The sequence below is a fragment of the Hemiscyllium ocellatum genome, chromosome 48 (assembly GCF_020745735.1).
Source record: "Hemiscyllium ocellatum isolate sHemOce1 chromosome 48, sHemOce1.pat.X.cur, whole genome shotgun sequence".
Lineage (NCBI taxonomy): Eukaryota > Metazoa > Chordata > Chondrichthyes > Orectolobiformes > Hemiscylliidae > Hemiscyllium > Hemiscyllium ocellatum.
The window spans coordinates 4,329,296-4,352,205 of NC_083448.1; the positions used below are offsets into that span (position 1 = coordinate 4,329,296).

Sequence of the window (22,910 nt, forward strand, 5' to 3'; positions counted from 1 at the left end):
TGCTCGCGTCCGTCAACGTTGGAATAGTGCACAGGATAAAGGGGAGGTCCGACGGAAAACCGAGAGGGATTCGTCCTCTTCGTTGAGGGTGGGGGGAGTGAGGCAAGCAGAGTGGCTCCGGAAAATGATTGCCCTTCCCGCATCTGAACCAGGGGCGGGTCCAGATTCCATGACACATCCTCCATCCCACAGGAAAGGCCGGAGGCTGAGCTCTTGCCCACCCCCCACACCTCCTTTCCCAGCCACCATCTCCCTGGCTTCCCCCTTCCGGTCTGGAAGCTACAAGCCGTCGTAGGCCGAGGTGGCTGTAGGGGGCGCTCTGGCTCGCGGCGTGGCACCGTAGTAGTAAGGGGAACCTTGGAGACAAAGAGGAGACCCAGCTGGATGAGCACGGCCATGAGACAAAAGAGGGAGAAGGCTTCGAAACGGCGTACCGAAGGGTCGAGTCTGACTGGGCGACAGAACAAAGATGGCGGCCGTCGCCATCTTGTCAGGAGCCATGTTGGCCTGAGGTCAGTGGAGCTTTGGGGAATTGCTGCAGGGTCTTGTAGATGGTACCCACTGCTGTTACTGAGCGTCAGGGGGTGGAGGGAGTGGGGGGTTTGTGGGTGTGGGGACAATCGAACAGGGGCTGCTCTGTCCCTGGATGGTGTCGAGCTTCTCGAGTGTTGTTGGAGCTGCCCCCCATCCAGGGCAAGTGGGGAGTATTCCCTCACACACCCTCCTGACTTGGGCCTTGTCGATGGTGGGGACAGGCTTTGGGGGGAGTCAGGAGGGGAGTTACTCACTGCAGGATTCCCAGCCTCTGAGCTGCTCTTGTAGCCGCTGTGTTTATATGGGGCTGGTCCAGTTCAGTTTCTGGTCAATGGTAACCCCCAGGATGTTGATAGTGGGGGGGATGGTAACACCATTGAATGTCAAGGGGGTGATGGTTAGATTCTCTCTTGTTGGAGACGGTAACCCCCAGGATGTTGATAGTGGGGGGATTCAGTGATGGTAACACCATTGAACGTCAAGGGGGCGATGGTTAGATTCTCTCTTGTTGGAGACGGTAACCCCCAGGATGTTGATAGTGGGGGGATTCAGTGATGGTAACACCATTGAACGTCAAGGGGGCGATGGTTAGATTCTCTCTTGTTGGAGACGGTAACCCCCAGGATATTGATAGTGGGGGGATTCAGTGATGGTAACACCATTGAACGTCAAGGGGGCGATGGTTAGATTCTCTCATTGGTGATGGTCACAGCCTGGCATTTGTGTGGCACGAATATTACTTGCCAATTGTCAGCGCCAAGCCTGGATATTGTCCAGATCTTGGTGCATTTGGACCCAGGGCTGCCCCAGTATCTGAGGAGTGGCGAACATTATGCAAATTATTGGTGCACATTCCCACTATCTGACAGAGGGAAAGCCAACGAGAACGATGCTGTAGATGGTTTGGAGCAGGATTCAATCAATTACAACTTCTGTCTGATGATCAGGAGGGAGAGTCAGTCAGCTCTGTCCCCCCAGGGGAACGAGACCCCCCTCAAAAAAACAAAATTCAAGTCTTGCAGACAGAAAACAAAACAAACAGTCGAGAGAAACTCATCGAGTCTGAGTGAGGAGAGAGAGAGAGAGACAGGAGAGAGAGAGACAGGAGAGAGAGAGTGAGACAGGAGAGAGAGAGAGACAGGAGGGGGAGAGAGAGACAGAAGAGAGAGAGACACAGGAGAGAGAGAGAGAGAGGAGAGAGATAGGAGAGAGAGAGAGAGAGAGAGAGTCAGGAGAGAGAGAGAGAGAGAGACAGGAGAGAGAGAGAGGAGAGAGATAGGAGAGAGAGAGAGATAGGAGAGAGAGAGACAGGAGAGAGAGAGAGAGACAGGGGAGAGAGAGAGAGAGAGAGAGACAGGAGAGAGAGAGAGATAGGAGAGAGAGAGAGACAGGAGAGAGAGAGAGAGAGGAACACAGAGTTAATGTTCCAGAGTGATTTATCTTCGAGACTGCGCTGAAACTATTCCTGAAATCCCGGTGAATGGCGATGTTCCCCCCTCTCTCTCTCTCTCTCTCTCTTTCTCTCTCTCCCTGCAAGTGCAGAGAACCCGGCGGCCATTCCCGTTCGGTTTTCCTCCTGCCCGGGTTCCGAGCGAACGATACCCATGAGAGCTCCCGAAACCGGAAAGGATTGCGGTGGGGGAGTGTATGTTGTGTGTGAAGAAGTGGGGTGTGGGTGGAAGGCCAGCGATAGAAACAAGGGGGTACAAAACGACAGTCGCTTACCGATGAATGCCGCGTTGGTGAAATGCCAGCCTTCGTGACGGGCCGCGGAGTAGGACGGAGGGTAAGGGCTCCTGGAGTAGTCACCTCCTGCAATGAGAGCACCAAAAGGACACGTTTTTCCAACGTTGCAGGGCGGGTCTCGGTTTTAACGGCTGACTTGGTCGATTTTGTTTTATATTTCAAAAATATACGTCATTCGTAAAATAATTTGATGGCCTGTGCAGTTGGTCAGGCCGTACACGTTAGTTCTTTGAGAAGGTGACCAAGGAAGTGGATGAGGGTAAAGCAGTAGATGTTGTGTATATGGATTTTAGTAAGGCGTTCGATAAGGTTCCCCATGGTAGGCTAATGCTAAAACTTCGGAGGTATGGCATTGAGGATACATTAGAGGTTTGGATTAGGAATTGGCTGGCTGGAAGGAGACAGAGGGTAGTAGTTGATGGATTATGTTCATCTTGGAGCGCAGTTACTAGCGGTGTACCACAAGGATCTGTTTTGGGACCATTGCTTTTTGTTATCTTTATAAATGATCTAGAGGAAGGACTTGAAAGCTGGGTAAGCAAGTTTGCGGATGACACAAAAGTCGGTGGAGTTGTGGATAGTGAGGAAGGAAGTGGTAGGTTACAGCGGGATATAGATAAGTTGCAGAGCTGGGCGGAAATGTGGCAAATGGAATTCAATGTAGCTAAGTGCGAAGTCGTTCACTTTGGTAGGAATAACAAGATGATGGATTACTGGGCTAATGGTAGGCTACTTGGTAGTGTGGATGAGCAGAGGGATCTTGGTGTCTATGTACACAGATCTCTGAAAGTTGCCACCCAGGTAAATAGTGCTGTGAGGAAGGCATATGGTGTACTGGGCTTTATTGGCAGAGGAATTGAGTTCCGGAGTCCTGAGGTCATGTTGCAGTTGTATAAGACTCTGGTGCGGCCTCATCTGGAGTATTGTGTGCAGTTTTGGTCGCCATACTATAGGAAGGATGTGGAAGCTTTAGAACGAGTGCAGAGGAGGTTTACCAGGATGTTGCCTGGAATGGTAGGAAAATCTTATGAGGAAAGGCTGAGGCACTTGGGGCTGTTCTCATTGGAGAAGAGAAGGTTTAGGGGAGATCTGATAGAAGTGTATAAGATGATTAGGGGTTTAGATAGGGTAGATACTAAGAACCTTTTACAGCTAATGGAGTCAGGTGTTACTAGGGGACATAGCTTTAAATTAAGGGGTGGTAGGTATAGGACAGATGTTAGGGGTAGATTCTTCACACAGCGGGTTGTGAGTTCATGGAATGCCCTGCCCGTATCAGTGGTGAACTCTCCTTCTTTATGGTCATTTAAGCGGGCATTGGATAGGCATTTGGAAGTTATTGGGCTAGTATAGGTTAGGTAGGATTCGGTCGGCGCAACATCGAGGGCCGAAGGGCCTGTACTGCGCTGTATCCTTCTATGTTCTATGTTCTACACATGTAAACATTTCCATACAGAGATCAGAATTGATCATTTTTATACAGGCCTGTACATTTTTCACTCGTATGCCCATATCTTTAGCTGAGGCATCAGCGGAGCCCACTTACTGCGTGGGCCCCCTGTTCTTAGGCAGGCAGATGTTACACGGCGGTCTTTCCCCACCGCGCCTTGGCGGCAGCTGCCCCCCAGCCGTCAGCGCGTCCCTCAACACGTAGTCCCGGACCTTGGAATGTGCCAGGCTGCAACGCTCAGTCCTTCAGCAGGAAGGTCAACAGGTCTCGGACCGCCCAGAGAGCGTCCTTCACCGAGTTGATGGTCCTCCAGGCGCAGTTGATGATCGTCTCGGTGTGCGTCCTGGGAAACAGGCACGGAGTCCCGGCGCCGCTCGGGATGAACCCCGACAAACGCCCACTGCGTTCCTCTCCAGACTTCCTCAGCACATTCCAGAAGGACGTGTGTGACCGTCTCGCTCCCCTCCCCCACAGCCACTGGTCGATTTGCCCACCCTGGCGGGGGTCCGTTTGACTGTAATCGTCCCCTTTCGGCTGTTTAAGACGGCACTCGCCCCCCCCTCCCCCATTCCAATCCACGCTCGGGCGGCGTTGAGATGACGTTCGCAAAACCGACCGGGGTTTTGGGGGGGGGGGTGTGGAGAGGGAGCAGGGAGACATTTTTCTTCGTCTCGTGATGAGAAGGACCAACTAGAGGTGGCCGAAAGGTCAGGTCAATCACGACCCGCGTGCGGGAGGGTGGACCCACGTCAATTAATGGTCGGAGCGTCGGGATGGGAGAGGGAAGAGGGGCGTTTCGTTCCCGTTTCGAATGCTTGCGAGTCCATCGAAAAGCCCTCTCCCGCTGTCTCGGTCGGGGATATGCTTTGCACTCTCGCCCATCTCTCAGAGCACAGTAGCTTCTAAACGGGAATCACGCCAACAATATCCCTTCCTATCCATGTCCCCAGGCCTTTTCAATGCTGTCATTGTACCAGCCTCCACCACTTCCTCTGGCAGCTCGTTCCAAACACGTACCACCCACTGTGTGAAAAAGTTATCCCTTAGGTCCCTTTTATACCTTTCCCCTCTCACCCTAAACCTATACCCTCTAGTTCTGGACTCCCCCACCCCAGGGGAAAGATCTTGTCTATTTACCCTATCCATGCCCCCTCATGATTTTATAAACCTCTATAAAGTCACCCCCTCAGCCTCTGACGCTCCAGGGAAAACAGCCCCAGCCTGTTCAGCCTCTCCCTGTAGCTCAAACCCTCCAACCCTGGCAACATCCTTGTAAATCTTTTCTGAACCCTTTCAAGTTTCACAACATCTTTCTGATAGGAAGGAGACCAGAATTGCACGCAATATTCCAACAGTGGCCTAACCAATGTCCTGGACAGCCACAACATGACCTCCCAACTCCTGTACTCAATACTCTGACCAATAAAGGAAAGCATACCAAACGCTGCCTTCACTATCCTATCTACCTGCGACTCCACTTTCAAGGAGCTATGAACCTGCACTCCAAGGTCTCTCTGTTCAGCAACACTCCCCAGGACCTTACCATTAAGTGGATAAGTCACATTTACCTCACATTTACCCAAGTTCCACAGGCCTTCGGGGCTACCTGAAGAGTGTGGCCCTCAGTTGAGGCAGGGCTGACTGTAGAGAGATAAGGCGGCAGCACATGGCTGCGAGTGTGGAGCGGAAGATCCGGAAGGAGTTTTCAGGCCTACCCGACTCATTCAGGCTTCCAGGCTTACCTGAGCCAAGCCAGGTTTATGAGCCTTCTCAGCCAACACAGGCTTTCGGGCCTACCTGACCCATTCAGACTCATTCCTGATGAAGGGCTTTTACCCGAAATGTCGATTTTCCTGCTTCTCGGATGCTGCCTGACCTGCTGTGCTTTTCCAACACCACACTCTCGACTCTGCAGTACTCGCTTTTGCCTAATTCAGGCTTTCAGTCCTACCTGAGCCGACACGGGCTTTTGGGCCTACCTGACCAATTCAGGCTTTCAGGCCTAACTGAGCCAACACGGGCTTTCTGGCCTACTTGAGCCAACACAGGCTTTCGGGCCTACCTGACCAATTCAGGCTTTTGGGCCTACCTGAGCCACCATAGGCTTTCGGGCCTACCTGGGCCAACATGGACTTTCGGGCCTACCTGGACCAAGCCAGGTTTTCGGGCCTATCTGAGCCAAAACAGGCCCGTCCGATCCAGATCTCGTTGCAATCGGAGGTAACCTTCTTCGCTGTCCACTGCACCTCCGACTCTATTGTCGTCTGCAAACTTACGGACTATACCTCCCGTGTTCGCATCTGCATCATTTGCATGAGCGAAAGGTCGGGAAGGAGAAGGGGGGAGAGGTACAAACCCTCATCACATCGACGAAGGATTTAGACGGGGCAGTTGCCATGCCAAGGCTATGGGTGTGGGTGCCAAGTGCTGGGGAGATGTGGATGGGAAGAGGCTGACACTGACTAAAAGGGCCAAAGGGCCATGGATTCAGGGATCAGGTGGTGGTGGGTTTGGTGAATCGCAGGCGGGGCTGGAAGGACGCCAAATTCGGTGAGCACTTACCGGACGCCATCCTGGCGATGGTGGATGGCACGTAGCCGCCTTGGCTGTTCAGGGGCGGGTATCCTGGCATCGTCGTGCTGACCCCGTCCTGCCCTGGCAAAAGAGAACGGCATTTCGGTTGGCGGGCGCTCGGTAACCCTTCGGCCCTCGAACGCAGAACCTGAACGGCAACTTCCAACTGGGATATCACATCAACTGTTCGGCTGGACCGGATAAAGGATCGGAACCGGTTTTCCAGGGAAATTCAGGAACTTTCGGTGCTGCCTCAGCAGAGATGCGGGGTGGGCAAGCACGGTGGCACAGTGGTTAGCGCCACTGACTCACAGCGCCAGGGACCCGGGCTCGATCCCACACTCAGGCTTTGTGGAGTTTGCACATTCTCCCCCGCGTCTGCCTGGGTTTCCACCGGGTGCTCCGGTTTCCTCCCATAATCCAAAAGATGTGCAGGTTAGGGTGGAGTGGCCATGCTAAATTACCCATAGTGCTCAGGGATGTGCAGGTTGGGGTGGATTGGCCATGCTAAATTACCCATAGTGCTCAGGGATGTGCAGGTTAGGGTGGATTGGCCATGCTAAATTACCCATAGTGCTCAGGGATGTGCAGGTTAGAGTGAATTGGCCATGCTAAATTACCCATAGTGCTCAGGGATGTGCAGGTTAGGGTGCTATGGGTAATTTAGCGTGGCCAATCCACCCTAACCTGCACATCCCAGGGCACTATGGGTAATTTAGCACTATGGGTGCCTGCACTGTGAAATGCAAATACCCGTCCCGAATGGATTTTCCGACCGGATATATTCAACGGAATGCAGCTCCAATCCACATCAGGTTTAGACAGAGCGGTTAAGGAAGGGGTTTAGCCTTCATCGCTCAGATCTCTGGGTCGGGGCGTGGTGGGGACGGCAGGGGAGGTTTGTGACGTCACGTTGAGGTTGTCCAGGATATTGGTGAGGCCTGGTCGACAGTATCACGTCCTGTTCTGGTCGCTTTGGCAGTGAGGAAGGGTATTATCAAGTCTGCCGAGGAGATTTCCCAGGACGTTGCTGGGGGTTTCAGCGTAATGAAAATGACAGCAAATTGGAAGTGATTTTGAGTCACTTCTTCCTGTAAGGCAGAGCATGGATCGGCCTGGTCTCCAATTGCATGCTGGGAGTTTATTTCTTGAAGGCAACCCGAGCTCCTTAGCAGGGGGGCAGAGAGGGAGAGCTAGTGTGAGCAATATCCCCCTCCAGATTTGGCACCGTCTCGCAATTGATTCATTCCTCACCCGCGACTACCACAGGACGAGGCCCGGTCGGCCCGGCAACGGTTTTTATTTTCGCTCCCAGAATCCCACAGGGCGGGCCTCTCACCTGTCACCCCCTGGTAGGCCTGCGGGGGCGCCCTGCCCACGTGGGCCGACGGAGGCGTCGGCTCGCGCTCGCCTTCCTCGACTCCGTTGCTCAGCGACGCCGGCGGGTACAGAGGGCCCTGCGGGGGATGGGGAGGAGGCAAGGAGAGTGGCGTTAGCACCGCAGCTGGCATTGCCCCCCCTCCCTCGGGGGGGGCTGTGCCACTCCGAACCACAGTGGGAGACAACTGGGTGACCAACCCCATGCTTCCTGGCGACGGGCACTGTGCCAGTTGCCATAGACCCCTGGGCTTTCCTGTCAGGAGGATTGGCAGCACCTTAAAGAAGGTGGGGGGGGGAGCTGTTGGCACTACAGTTGACCCCACTCTCCCGATGGAGGGGATGTGGCCAAATTTGAAAGCTACCCGCCCCCCCACCCCCTCCGAATCCCGGTCTGTCCCGATCTCTCTCCCGCTCTTTAAGACCCCTCTCGCGATTGGCTCACCTGATCGCCTTTGGCGTAGACCTCCGGGTAGGGCGACCTCTCGAAGACGCAGTCCGGCTCCTCCCGCGGCCGGGCGAAGGCCTCTGCCCGCAGTTGCTTGCCAGGGTGGCCAGTCCTCGCCTGCCCGTCTACAGGCGGAAGGGAGCAGAACTGGCATTAGACCACGCCAACCGAGCGGATGGGGTTGGGGGCAAGGAATCACCAGGAGAATTCGCCACCCACTCCCAACCCCGACCCGCCACCTTTCCCTGCTCCGGATTTCCGCAGGGATTGGACTTTTCCCAAATCTCTCGGCCGGGGTGTGGGTTAGAAGTCACGCCCCCCCCCCCCCACCCAGTCTTCACCTGAACCGTTCCCGAGAACAATCCCACAAGTCTTTGCGTTGCCATCCTCCCCGCCTACCCACACAGCAACGACACGGCTCCCCGAAACCAACTCCCACCTCTCCGAAAACTCAGGAGGGGGGGGAAGGGTTGGCGTTCCCTGGGACGTTGCGCCCCCTGGTATCTGAGTCCAATGATAAAATTCCATCGCGCAGTCTGGAAAGGTCTGGAAGTTGGCTGGTGGGGGGGGGGGTGGGGCGGTGAGGTGGGGAGACGGTTTCCGTGGGGATGGATGATCGAAGCAAGATTTCCTGACTAGCCTGCCTCGCTGGGGGTTGGGTGGGGGAGTTCAGGGAATGTTGTAACAGGAGCACGTGGATATACAGGGATTATGGACTGCGTACGGGTCAATTACTCTGGAATGGTGGGTGGGATGGACCGAAGGGTCCCGTCCCTTCCCTCGTTCCACGGTCTTAATCCTCCCCCCAACCTCCCCAATCATGGATCTATCGATCTCAGCCTTAAATATACACTGAGAGTCCGCATCCTCACTTCCTCGCCCCCACACCCCCCCAACAAAACAGCCTGAAAAAGTTCCTCCTTTTTAAATCTTGCCCCTCCCCCCAACACCTCACCTTAAATCTACACCCCTCTGAGTTCTGGACTCCCCCACCCCCCAGGGGAAAGAAAAAACTTGACTATCCGGGTCCCCTCATGGTTTCGAAACCCTCGATAAGGTCAGACCCCCTCAGCCTCCGACGCTCCAGGGAAAACAGCCCCCAGCCTATTCAGCCTCTTCCTGTAGCTCAAACCCCTCCAACATCCTTGTCAATCTTTCCTGCACCCTTTCCAGTCTAATGCCATCATTCCGATAGGAGGGAGACCAGAATTGCACGCAGTATTCCAACAGTGGCCTAACCAATGGCCTGTACAGCCGCAACATGACCTCCAAACTCCTGTACTCAATACTCTGACCAATAAAGGAAAGCATACCAAACGCCGCCTTCACTATCCTATCTACCTGCGACTCCACTTTCAAGGAGCTATGAACCTGCACTTCAAGGTGTCTTTGTTCAGCAACACTCCCTAGGACCTTACCATTAAGTGTATAAGTCCTGCTAAGATTTGCTTTCCCAAAATGCAGCACCTCGCATTTATCTGAATTAAACTCCATCTGCCACTCCTCAGCCCATTGGCCCATCTGGTCCAGATCCTGTTGTGATCTGAGGTAACCCTCTTCGCTGTCCACTACACCTCCAATTTTGGTGTCATCTGCAAACTTACTAACAGTATCTCTTGTGCTCACATCCAAATCATTTATATAAATGATGAAAAGTAGAGGGCCCAGCACCTATCCTTGTGGCACTCCACTGGTCACAGGCCTCCAGTCTGAAAAACAACCCTCCACCACCACCCTCTGTCTTCTACCTTTGAGCCGGTTCTGTATCCAAACGGCTAGTTCTCCCTGTATTCCATGAGATCTAACCTTCGGTAGAGTCTGTGCTGACAATGCCCTAATGCTCTGACTTAATCTATCTCCTTCGATGAACCCAATCGAGTACGCGATTGGCAGGTAGCTGTAGGAGACCGGGTGGCACAACCAGCCCCATGGTGCCAGGGATGCAATATCTCACCCTCACTAACACTCAATACTGATGCCCCCAGGGGTGCATACTCAGCCCCCTACTGTACGCCAACTTTTATAGGTGCGCCATCCAGAGCGTTCTGTCTGGGTGTATCGCGCCCCAGTGATGCCAACCGTGTACCCAATTCAAGATGGGAGACGGTTACAGAGAGGGGTGGACTCGGCCCGGACAATCACAAAGGCCCAACCTCCCATCTACAGGATCCATCTCCCAGGCCCCGCTGTCAGGGAAAGGCCGGGCAGCCTTCTCAAAGCTCCATCCCACCCTGGCAATGTTTTTCTACAGCCTCTACCATCGGGGGAGAAGGTACAGAAGGCTGAACACACGCACACACCAGCCGGTGTAGGAACAGTTTCTACCCTCCTGTTGTTAGACACCGAATGGACTCGCAAACTCTTAACATTCCCCTGTCCCTGTGTGTTTATTTTTGCCGCTGTTTACCTATTATTTACTTATCTACGCTCCTTAACTCCGCGATCAGCCTGTATTGCTGGCAAAACAAAGCTTTTCACTGTGTCGTGGGACACAGGACAAATAAATTCAATTCAATGCAAAGCCCCCCCCCCCTTGGTTCGATTCCATTCTTGGGCACGTGCGGGTTACGTATGTGAGAACACAGAACGTCGAAACGTACAGCGCAGAACCGGCCCTTCGGCCCGGGATGTTGAGCCGAGGTTTAATCCTAACATAATAACTTGACCTACGCACCCCTCAACTCCCATGTGCATGGCCAGCAGTCGCTTAAGTGTCCCCAATGGCTCTGCTTCCAACACTACCGCTGGCAACGCATTCCATCCATTCCCAACTCTCTGCGGAATGAGACCTCTCCTTTGTACCTTCCTCCTAATGTCTTCAAACTATGACCGCTCGTACCAGCCCTGGGGAAACGTCTCTGGCTATTGACTCTCCTCTCGTTATTTGGTACACCTCTCCTCTCTTCCTCCTCCTCCTCTCCAGAGAGACAAGTCCGAGCTTATTCAAGCTCTCTTCGCACGGCCAGCCCCCACTTCCCAGTCCAGGCAGCGTCCTGGGAGACCTACTCTGCACCCTCTCTCCAAAGCCTCCGTATCTTTCCTGTATCAGGGCAACTGGGCACAATGTTCCAAGTGTGGCCTCACCAGGGACTCCGAGAGCTGCGGCAAAACCTCTTCAACTCGATCCCCCTGCCCAATGAAAGCCAAAAACACCGCGGGCTTTCTGAACGAACCTATCCAATTGGGTGGCGACTTTGAGGGGATCGATGTCAAGGCGCACCCAGATCCCTCAGTACCGCCTCACTCCTCTTCCCCCCCGCCCCCCCTCACCCTCCCGTGGTACGTCGCCGCCCGTTTCCCTCCCCTCCCCCCTCCTCCCCTCCTCCATCTTACCGTCGCTCCGTTTCCTCTTCCCGCTCCTCACCGGAATTCCGAGCAAGCCGTTGATGGAGTAGGAGGAACCCAACGTGTCGCCGGAAGGAGGGGATGCGGGGGGCGTGACGGTCGAATTCGGGACTGAGGGGGGGGGGCGGGGGTGGTGGGTGAGACCGGAAGGAAAGCGAAAAGACCGTCAGCTCTCCCGAATGTCCCGCCCCTGGCGTCATCCGCTAGACGGATATTCTGGAGATGAGACCGGGGGACCGGCTGGTGAAGGGAGCCCATCCCTCCAACCGCAACTGGGATAGAAACCTCCCCCGCACCCCCACCCCTTTCACGGGGGGTCCTCACCGTCCACCCCACCAAACTTTGGATCATCATCCGCCATTTTAGCCACCTACAATTGGACCCACCACCACCACCCTCTCGGTCCCTATCTGCATTCCCTCCGCGACTCCCTCGTTAGGTCAACGCCCCACCACCCTACCCGCCCTGGCACCTTGGCATTGGCACAGCAAGAGGTCTAAACCCTGCGGTCCACGCCTGGCACCCCCTCCCCCTCCCCCCCTCACCTCCATCCAAGACCCCCCCCCCCGAAAGGATCTGTTGGTCCGTTGCTCCCGATGCAGCCTCCTCCACATCGGGGAGACGGGATTATTTCAGGGTTACATTTCCGGGACGGACACAGCCAAGGAAGCGCAAGTCCTGGGCCTCCTCGCCACCTGATGCCCGGAGGAGGGACGCCTCGCCTTCTGCCCTGGGACCCTCCAACCGTACGGCATCGACGTCCCCTTCACCAGTTTCCTCATCTCCCGTGCCCTCCCCCTTCCCCCCCTCCCCCAAGATCCAACCCTCCAACCTCGGCACCGCCCTCTTCCTTCCCACCTATCAGCTCCACCCTTCCTCTCCAACCTATCACCACTATCCTCACCTTCCATAGCTCTCTTCCCCCGCCCCAGTCTCACCACCCCCCCCCCCCGCACCCTTCCCATTTATCTCCCAGCCCCTTTCGGCCTCCTCCCCACCCCCCACCCCCAACATTCCTAATGGTGGGCCTATGCTCGAGACGCATTGGAGTTGGCGGGATAAGATGGCGGAGGAGGGGCTGAATGGCCTCATCCCGGATCGCACGCCCTCCTGCTTGGAGCATCCGGATCTTTCCAGCTGTTCAGAAAGAAAAGGAACAGATCCTGTCCGGGTGGGGGGGGGGGAGAGCAAAGAAAAATAGCTCACAGATGTCAAGGATCGAATCAAAATGGAGGGAAGGTGTCAAGATTGCTTTCCCCATTCGCCCTGGAAGCTTCCGATTGAGAAGGCTTCGGATGCATCCGAGATAGGATGGGGTTCCGATCTCTCTGGCAAATCGCACTCGGATGAGGGGGGTCAGCTCTGAGAACGAGGGCCGCGGGTATCCTCCTGTGCAGTTCCCAGCTTCCCCAGGGTTAGGCTGCAGTGTCGTCAGAGCGGGGAGTAGGCCGGTCCGACGTTCCTGCTGTCCGCTCTCCTTCCTCCTTCCCCCCAACCCCCAACCCCCACCTCCCTGACCCCCAACCGACCCGGGAATCCAGTGACTCCCCTCCAGTCGCCCCCCCCATCTCACCGTCAGCAAGGTCAGAGTGGGGGACGGGCCACGTTAACCGTCCCACCGCCCCGAAACCCGGCGCTGCCTGTCAGAGACGACGTCGAGCGTGCGGGAAAATGACCCGCTCGCTTGTACCCGAGCCGAAAGTCATGAAAAACCAAGCCACCGCCAACACGGTCATCTCAAGACGCCATCTTGGGCGAGGAGTGCACGCAAAACAGGAGCAACTTTTCTCTGAGGTGTCCGGGCCTGGAGTTGAGGTGAGAGCTGGACGGTCGCTGGATAGAGTTCAGATCAGGCAGGATTGAATTGAACGGGGTTGCGGGGCTGAATCGACGACGTAACCTGGAGTAACGATCCTTTGACTTATCTCTTGCAGTCGAGATAAACTGACTTCCTTTGTTCGGTCTGACCGAATCCACGTCCAGGACTGCACGGCCCTCTCTGCTTTTTGTCATTTCCAAAAATGATTTGGATGTGAACATAAGAGGTACAGTTAGTCAGTTTGCAGGTGACACCAAAATCGGAGGTGTAGTGGACAGCGAAGAGGGTGGCACGGTGGCACAGTGGTTAGCTCTGCTGCCTCACAGTGTCAAAGACCTGGGTTCAATTCCTGCCTCAGGCGACTCTCTGTGTGGAGTTTGCACATTCTCCCCCATGTCTGCGTGCGTTTCCTCCTGGTGCTCCGGTTTCCTCCCACAGTCCAAAGACGTGCAGGTTAGGGTGGATTGGCCATGCTAGATTGCCCATAGTGCTCAGGGATGTGCAGGTTAGGGTGGATTGGCCGTGCTAAATTACTCATAGTGCTCAGGGATGTGCAGGTTAGGGTGGATTGGCCGTGCTAAATTACCCATAGTGCTCAGGGATGTGCAGGTTAGGGTGGATTGGCCGTGCTAAATTACCCATAGTGCTCAGGGATGTGCAGGTTAGGGTGGATTGGCCGTGCTAAATTACCCATAGTGCTCAGAGATGTGCAGGTTAGGGTGAATTGGCCACACTAAATTGCCCGTAGTCTTAGATGAAAGGGTAAATGTAGGGGAATGGGTCTGGGTGGGTTACGTTTCAGTGGGTCGGTGTGGACTTGTTGGGCACTTAATGTAAGTAAGCTACCTCAGATTACAACAGGATCTGGACCAGATGGGCCAATGGGCTGAGAAGTGGCAGATGGAGTTTAATTCAGATAAATGCAAGGTGCTGCATTTTGGGAAAGCAAATCTTAGCAGGACTTATACACTTAATGGTAAGGTCCTAGGGAGTGTTGCTGAACAAAGAGACCTTGGAGTGCAAGTTCATAGCTCCTTGAAAGTGGAGTCGCAGGTAGATAGGATAGTGAGGGCGGCGTTTGGTATGCTTTCCTTTATTGGTCAGAGTATTGAGTACAGGAGTTGGGAGGTCATGTTGCGGCTGTACAGGACATTGGTTAGGCTGCTGTTGGAATATTGCGTGCAATTCTGGTCTCCTTCCTATCGGAAGGATGTTGTGAAAGGGTTCGGAAAAGATTGACAAGGATGTTGGAGGGTTTGAGCTACAGGGAGAGGCTGGGTAGGCTGGGGCTGTTTTCCCTGGAGCGTCGGGGAGGCAGAGGGGTGAGGTTTATAATATCGTGAGGGGGAGGCATGATTTTTAATCCCAATCCACCTTGGACAATTCACGTCTTGTGTCTTCAGAACAGCCCTCCCTCTGGTTTTAAGCAGCTTCAGCCTCAGTTTCGAATGTCGATCGAAGTATGATAAGAAGACCCGCTCTTTTCCCTGGGGTGGGGTAAGTCCAGAATTAGAGGGCTTAGGGTGAGAGGGGAAAGCTATAAAAGAGGCCTAAGGGGCAACTTTTTCCACACAGAGGGTGGTACGTGTATGGAATGAGCTGCCAGAGGAAGTGGTGGAGGCTGGTACAATTGCAACATTTAAGAGGCATTTGGATGGGGACATGAATAGGAAGGGTTTGGAGGGATGCGGGCTGGCACGTAGACTAGGTTGGGATTCCTGGGTCGGCATTGACGAGTTGGGCCGAAGGGTCTGTTTCTGTGATGTATGTCTCTCTCTCTCTCTCGCTGACTCTATTAAGGAGGGGGTAAGGAATTGAAATGTTGGGCATAGAGATGGACGGAGGTAGGGGGAGGGAAGACCAGAGTTCACGTTTCACGTTGGGTGAGCCTTCATGGGACAAGGGAGTAGTGGACACCTCGCCGAACGTACGAATGATCTACCCTTCCATTTGAGGGCAACCTTCGTGGCCGTGGGCCGAAGGGTCTGTTTCCGTGCCGACCTGGCGTTCAAAGTTGCGGCCGAATTCTGTCAAACTGTGAAACACGTCCCACGGTGCGCGTTAATAAACTGTTCCCTCGACTTGCTCCATCTCTCATTGCATGGCCCGGTTCAAACGAGGCTTTGTCAGCGGAGATCTGGGTGGTTATTTTTTTCTTGACAATCCCGATCCAAACGTTTCGCCAAGGCGTGTCGCCCAAAGCTACCTCTCGCCGGAAGCCAAGCTGTAAATCCTTTCTCTTTCTTCCTGTAGAAACTCCCCACGGACTGAGAAACTTAAAATGGACCCCACCACCAGGGATCTATATCCCTCCCCACCCCTTTCCGCCTTCCGCAAAGACCGTTCCCTCCGTGACTACCTGGTCAGGTCCACGCCCCCCCCCTCTACGACCCACCCTCCCATCCTGGCACCTTCCCCTGCCACTGCAGGAATTGTAAAACCTGTGCCCACACCTCCTCCCTCACCTCCATCCAAGGCCCTAAAGGAGCCTTCCACATCCATCAAAGTTTTACCTGCACATCCACCGATATCATTTATTGTATCCGTTGCTCCCGATGGGGTCTCCTCTACATTGGGGAGACTGGGCGCCTCCGAGCAGAGGGAACATCTCCGGGACACCCGCACCAATCAACCCCACCGTCCCGTGGCCCAACATTTCAACTCCCCCCCTCCCACTCTGCCGAGGACATGGAGGTCCTGGGCCTCCTTCACCGCCGCTCCCTCACCACCAGACGCCTGGAGGAAGAACGCCTCATCTTCCGCCTCGGAACACTTCAACCCCAGGGCATCAATGTGGGCTTCAACAGTTTCCCCTTCCCCCACCTCAGCCTAGTTCCAAACTTCCAGCTCAGCACTGTCCCCATGACTTGTCCGGACTTGTCCTACCTGCCTATCTCCTTTCCCACCTATCCACTCAACCCTGACCTATCACCTCCAACCCCTCCCCCACTCACCCATTGCTACTTTCTACCCACCCCCACCCTCCTCTAGCTTATCTCTCCACCCTTCAGGCTCTCGGCCTGTATTCCTGATGAAGGCCTCTTGCCCGGAACGTCGGTTTCGCTGCTGCTCGAATGCTGCCTGAACTGCTGTGCTCTTCCAGCACTACCGATCCAGAACCTGGTTTCCAGCGAGCCCCTGCCCCACCAATCCACCTCGGACAGCTTGCGTCTTCAGAACAGCCCTCCCTCCCCCCGGTTTGCGAATGTTGATCGAATTATGATCGCTCTTCCCCTGCAGTTAACCAACATTAGCTGCATCGAACAAAGCCAGCTCCTGACAACGTGGCTGTGGGACACCATTCCTACAGGGAGCACCTTTTCAAAAGCTTTGACCCTCAACTGGTTGAAGTAGACCGAAGTCCCTCTCCCCGGCCCTCCCCTGAAACAGCGGTCACTCACTTACCCTCAAAGTAAACAGGACGGAGACACACTAGCCAAGAACGTTTCAATCTGCGACCAATTATTTTTAAACAGAAGTAGAATGCAGACCAGGCAAATTGTTAATTCGTAACCGGGTAACTCAAGTAAGAATGAAACAAGACTTTCAACTATGTACTACTGAAACATTGTCCCTGAAAGACACACACTCTCCCTCTCTCTCTCACACACTCTCTCTCTCACACACACATACACTCTCTCTCTCACACACACTCTCTCTCACACACACATACACTCTCTCTCTCACACACACATACACTCTCTCCCTCTCACACACATACACACTCTCTCGCACACACACACACACACACTCTCCCTCTCTCTCACACACACACTCTCACACACTCTCCCTCTCTCTCTCACACACACACATTCCCTCTCTCACACACACACACTCTCCCTTTCTCACACACACACACTCTCCCTCTCACACGCACACTCCCTCTCACACACACACTCTCTCCCTCTCTCACACACACACATACACACACTCTCACACACACACTCACACACACACACACTTCCCTCTCACACACACACACTCTCCCTCTCACACACACACACACACGCACACACACACGCACACACACATACACACACACACACACACATACACACACTTTCACACACACTCTCTCTCACGCACACACTCTCTCACACACACACTCACACATACACACTCACTCTCACACACACCCACGTACACACACACTCACACACACACTCACACACACTCTCACACACAGTCTCTCACACACACTCTCATACACACACACACTCATACTCACACGCATACACTCTCCCTCTCTCACACACACACACTCTCACACATACACACACACTCATACACACACTCTCATACACACACACACTCATATACACACACACACTCACACACACATTCACACACACACACTCACACACATACTCACACACACACACTCACACCCTCTCACATGCACACACCCTCTCACACACACACTCTCTCACACATACACACTCTATCTCTCACACACACACTCACACAGACACACACACGCATACACACACAGACACACACACACATACACTCACACACATACACACACACACACAAAATCTCACACACAGGCACACTCAGACACACACAGACACATTCACACACACACATTCACACACAGACACACAGACACAGACACTCACACACAAACCCTCTCTCACACTCACACACACACTCTCTTACACACTCTCTCACACACACACATTCTCACACACACACATTCTCACACACACACACTCTCCCACACACACGCACACAAACACACACTCACACACACTACACATGCTCATAAACTCACCCACACACTCACAAACACTCACACATACACACAGACACACTCACGCACAGACATACGTGTGTGCACGCTCACATGCAGATTCCCAGACACACACTCACACATATGCATACACTCATACACCCACACACTCTAACATACGCTCACACTAATACACACGCACAAATACCCACGCACATGCAGATACACCACACACACACTTACATGCACTCACACACACACATAGATGCACACAAGCAGATACACACACACTCACATTCACGCACACACGCAGACCCACATTGACGCACACAGAGAAATGAGCACACAGCAGGGAAAGTGGTGGTGGGTTACAGGCTGCAGATTCGGGGAGGGAAGGCGGTGTTACACTCCCCCAGTGCCCCTCCCAGCCCGGACTTACCCAGTGTGTGTGTGGGACTGAGCGTTCGAGAGTGATCTTCCAGAGGCAAATGGAACGGTTGCTGCACCTTGGTCCGTATGATCCTATAAGGGAACAACGAGACATCCTTTGACCTGCTCTCCCCATTAGCTCGCCTTTCCTTGTCCCCATTGGTTTTCCGTGATTCCCTGTGGCAGGAATACGCCATAACTTACAATCAACCCCGGAACTCAAACCATCTCGCCAGGGCATCGAATGTTACCTGGGGACTGAGTGGGTACAGTGGCAATGCCCTTTGCGTCTGGGATCTGGGTTCAAATCCGAGCTTCTCCTGAGGGATGTAGCAACATTCCTGAGCTGGGAATCCTCCGTGGATAGAGGGATAGCCTCATCGGAATTGAAACCTCTCACCGTTTCAGGCAGTGGGCACCATCTGGGCTCTCACCGTTGGCGCCGAAGGGTCTGTGGCTCTCACCGCCTGAGCGATGCCAATGTCTGGGGGTTCCAGTCACGCTAGGCTGGGGGGGGGGGAACGGAAATGCCAGGGACGGTGTAGAGGGAGCTCTCGGTTCACGGGAGTAGAGGGAGCTCGACGTGGGGGTGGGCGCCAAGTGGGCAGTGCCCGTCTCCGCGGGCCCTCTGAGGGATGGGAATGGTGCCATGCCGACGGGCATGGTGGGGCGGGGGGAGCCGCGATCCTTACCGGTTGATGGAGCTGACGCTGGGCACCGTGTCGTTGGCACACACGCCCTCCGCCAAGAGGCGGTCGCGGATCTCCCAGGCGAACATGGTGGGGTTCTGGCGCTTGTACCCGGCAATCTTGTCCACCACTGCGGGCGTGGCGACCTTGGGCTTGGAGCCCCCAATGACACCTGGCATGATGCTGCCCGTCTCGTAGTACCTGCCGGAGAGAGGGGAACAGCCAAAGGGTACCAACCCCGCACCGCCCTCAACAACCGAGCCGACGGGACTCTCACAACCCCACTCCGCTTCACACCCACCTCCCCCAACGTTGCAAAGCAATGGTTCACACATAGGGCGCCATTTGGAAATGGTTAGAGACGGTAACCCCCAGGATGTTGATAATGAGTGGGATGATTCAGTGACGGTAACACCATTGAACGTCAAGGGGGCGATGGTTAGATTCTCTCTCGTCGGAGACGGTAACCCCCAGGATGTTGATAGTGGGGGGTGTTTTGGGTGGACGGTGGGGTGGAGGGAAGATGGTGAATTCACTGATGGGCATCACCTGCACGGTATTTATGTCCCATTAGAAACGTCGAAGGAAGTTGAACACGTGACTGAAATGTCCAAACCGATGAGGAACTCAAACAAAGCCGAGATGAACTCTTGCCAAGAGAGAAAGGTTTTACCGTACCCAGCGCTCAGATGGAATCGAATTGAGTTAACCTGTGAGGTGTTGCATCGTGGGAAGGCAAATCAGGGCAGGACTTATCCACTTAATGGTAAGGTCCTGGGGAGTGTTGCTGAACAAAGAGACCTTGGAGTGCAGGTTCATAGCTCCTTGAAAGTGGAGTCGCAGGTAGATAGGATAGTGAAGAAGGCATTTGGTATGCTTTCCTTTATTGGTCAGAGTATTGAGTACAGGAGTTGGGAGGTCATGTTGCGGCTGTACAGGACATTGGTTAGGCCGCTGTCGGAATGTTGCGTGCAATTCTGGTCTCCCTCGAATAAAAAGGATGTTGTGAAACTTGAAAGGATGCAGAAAAACATAGGAGGGTTTGAGCTCTCGGGAAAGAGAGACTGGAGTGTGGGAAAACCGGGTTCGTAAAATCTTCCAGGCATGTGTAAAGGGGATTGGTGGGGGTGGGAGGCGGCGTTTGGATAGGGTAAACAGCGGGTAGTGGGGCAGCCCAGAATATGAGGGGCATAGGTCTAAGGTGAGGTGGGTTGTGGGAGGGGGGGAGGGGAAGATTTAAAAGGGACCCAAGACATAGCTTTCTCACACAGAGGATAGTGTGTGTGGGGGCCAAATGCTGGCCAACCAGGCCTAGATGCCTTGAGGATATCACGGACCAGTTGGGCCGAAGGGTCTGTGTTCCCCGCGCTGGACAGGGCGCAAGGGGGCCAGTCCGGTCGGGGTAGTGGGGGAGGATGGGGAGAGTGGCCTCTCACCTGCCCAGGATTTTGCTGACACAGCCGTGGCTCACGCGCAGTTGGCGGGAGATGTCGCAGGGCCGCACGCCCTGGTGCGCCAAGTCGACGATCCGCTGTCTGACCACCTCGGGCAGCGGCCTCCCGTTCACAAACATGCCCCCGAGTTGGTTGACTCCTCCGTGCCCTGCAAGCACACAGAGAGCCGTCAGCGACGTGGGGGGCGGGTCAAGATGGCCGCCCTGACGGGTCACGCCATCTTGCCCCCCTGCCCCGCCTGTGCGCTGAAGGCATCCAAATGCTGGTCTGACCAGACGAATAACAGCGAACCGAATCCTACATACTGTGCTAGGGCACCAAGCATTTGGACGAGAGACCAAAAATGTTCCAAAGTGCGGCCTAATTATTACCGCAATGCCCGCAGGCCTGGAATTTTCCCAGTCTCAGCCTTCGATACACACAGCACAGTTGGCCGTGTTGTAGCGCGACGCCGATGGGGATCCTGGGTTACCAGATGGCACCCCGTCTCGTGCCCTGCCCGTGCCCTCAGTGGGGCTGGGGGAAGTTTAATTCAGGCTTTTGGAAGACTTTCCTTATCTTTGAAAGACAAAGGCACAGATAGTATGTTTATGAAACTGCTCCTGTTCATAGAATGGATAACGTCCAGGCATAAAATTGTCCCTATTCAGAGAATAGATGGTTTACATAAACCGCACGCACCCAATTAAGTGAATAGATTACAGCACATAGAACAATACAGCACAGAACAGGCCTCTCGGCCCACCATGTTGTGCCGAACAGTTGTCCTAGCTTAAGCACCTCTCCAATTGCCGCTGAAAAGGTCGCCAATGATTCTGACTCTACCACTCCCACAGGCAGCGCATTCCATGCCCCCACCACCCTCTGGGGAAAGAACCTACCCCTGCCATCCCCCCACACCTTCCACCCTTCACCTTAAATTTATGTCCCCTTGTAACACTCTGTTGTACCCGGGGAAAAAGTCTCTGACCGTCTACTCTATCTACTCCTCTGATCATCCTATAAACCTCTATCAAGTCACCCCTCACATGAATTGAATTGTCTCTATTAAGAGACTAGATACAATGCATAGATAGAGCTTACCCTGTTAACAGAGTGGATACAGTAAATAAATAGACTTGTCCCCATTAAGAGACAGTTTGTCAGACTGGAGGCCTGTGACCAGTGGAGTGCCACAAGGATCGGTGCTGGGCCCTCTACTTTTTGTCATTTACATAAATGATTTGGATGTGAGCGCAAGAGGTACAGTTAGTAAGTTTGCAGATGACACCAAAATTGGAGGTGTAGTGGACAGCGAAGAGGGTCACCTCAGATTACAACAGGATCTGGACCAGATGGGCCAATGGGCTGAGAAGTGGCAGATGGAGTTTAATTCAGATAAATGCGAGGTGCTGCATTTTGGGAAAGCAAATCTTAGCAGGACTCATACACTGAATGGTAAGGTCCTAGGGAGTGTTGCTGAACAACGAGACCTTGGAGTGCAGGTTCATAGCTCCTTGAAAGTGGAGTCGCAGGTAGATAGGATAGTGAAGAAGGCGTTTGGTATGCTTTCCTTTATTGGTCAGAGTATTGAGTACAGGAGTTGGGAGGTCATGTTGCGGCTGTATAGGACATTGGTTAGGCCGCTGTTGGAATATTGCGAATAATTCTGGTCTCCTTCCTATCGGAAAGATGTTGTGAAACTTGAAAGGGTGCAGAACAGATTTACAAGGATGTTGCCAGGGTTGGAGGGTCTGAGCTACAGGGAGAGGCTGAACAGGCCGGGGCTGTTTTCCCTGGAGCGTCGGAAGCTGAGGGGTGACCTTATAGAGGTTTACAAAATCATGGGGGCGTCATAGATAGGATAAATAGACAAAGTCTTTTCCCTGAGGTCGGGGAGGTCCAGAACTAGAGGGGCAAAGGTTTAGGGTGAGAGGGGAAAGATATAAAAGAGACCTGAGGGGCAACTAATTCACACTGAGGGTGGTGTGGGTATGGAATGAGCTGCCAGAGGAAGTGGTGGAGGCTGGTACAATGACAACATTTAAGAGGCATTTGGATGGGTATATGAATAGGAAGGGTTTGGAGGGATATGGGCCGGGTGCTGGGAGATGGGACTAGATTGGGTTGGGATATCTGGACGGGTTGGGCTCTGTTTCCGTGCTGGACATCTCTATGACTCTGTAACTCTAAGAGAGTAATTGAATTGTGCTTAAGAACCGAGTAGATCCATTGTATCTCGAGAATTGTCTCTATTAAGAGAGGAGATGCAGGACATAAACAGGGTTGACTCTAGTAAGAGACTACATACAACACGTAATTAGAATTGTC

At 53.9% G+C, this 22,910-nt stretch overlaps 1 protein-coding gene across 1 annotated transcript in view; it reads right to left on the reverse strand.

Annotated features, from left to right (window-relative positions):
• Window positions 1-279: 279 nt before the first annotated feature.
• Window positions 280-22,910, reverse strand: part of LOC132836895 (paired box protein Pax-8-like) — a 67,292-nt gene continuing 44,661 nt past the window's right edge. The window contains exons 2-8 of the mRNA XM_060856462.1: window positions 20,583-20,748; window positions 19,150-19,347; window positions 18,468-18,550; window positions 11,463-11,585; window positions 6,293-6,385; window positions 2,260-2,346; window positions 280-356 (exon numbers count right to left, since the gene is read on the reverse strand). Of these exons, the coding sequence (XP_060712445.1) occupies window positions 280-356; window positions 2,260-2,346; window positions 6,293-6,385; window positions 11,463-11,585; window positions 18,468-18,550; window positions 19,150-19,347; window positions 20,583-20,748 (827 nt within the window). The remainder of the gene's footprint in view (window positions 357-2,259; window positions 2,347-6,292; window positions 6,386-11,462; window positions 11,586-18,467; window positions 18,551-19,149; window positions 19,348-20,582; window positions 20,749-22,910) is intronic.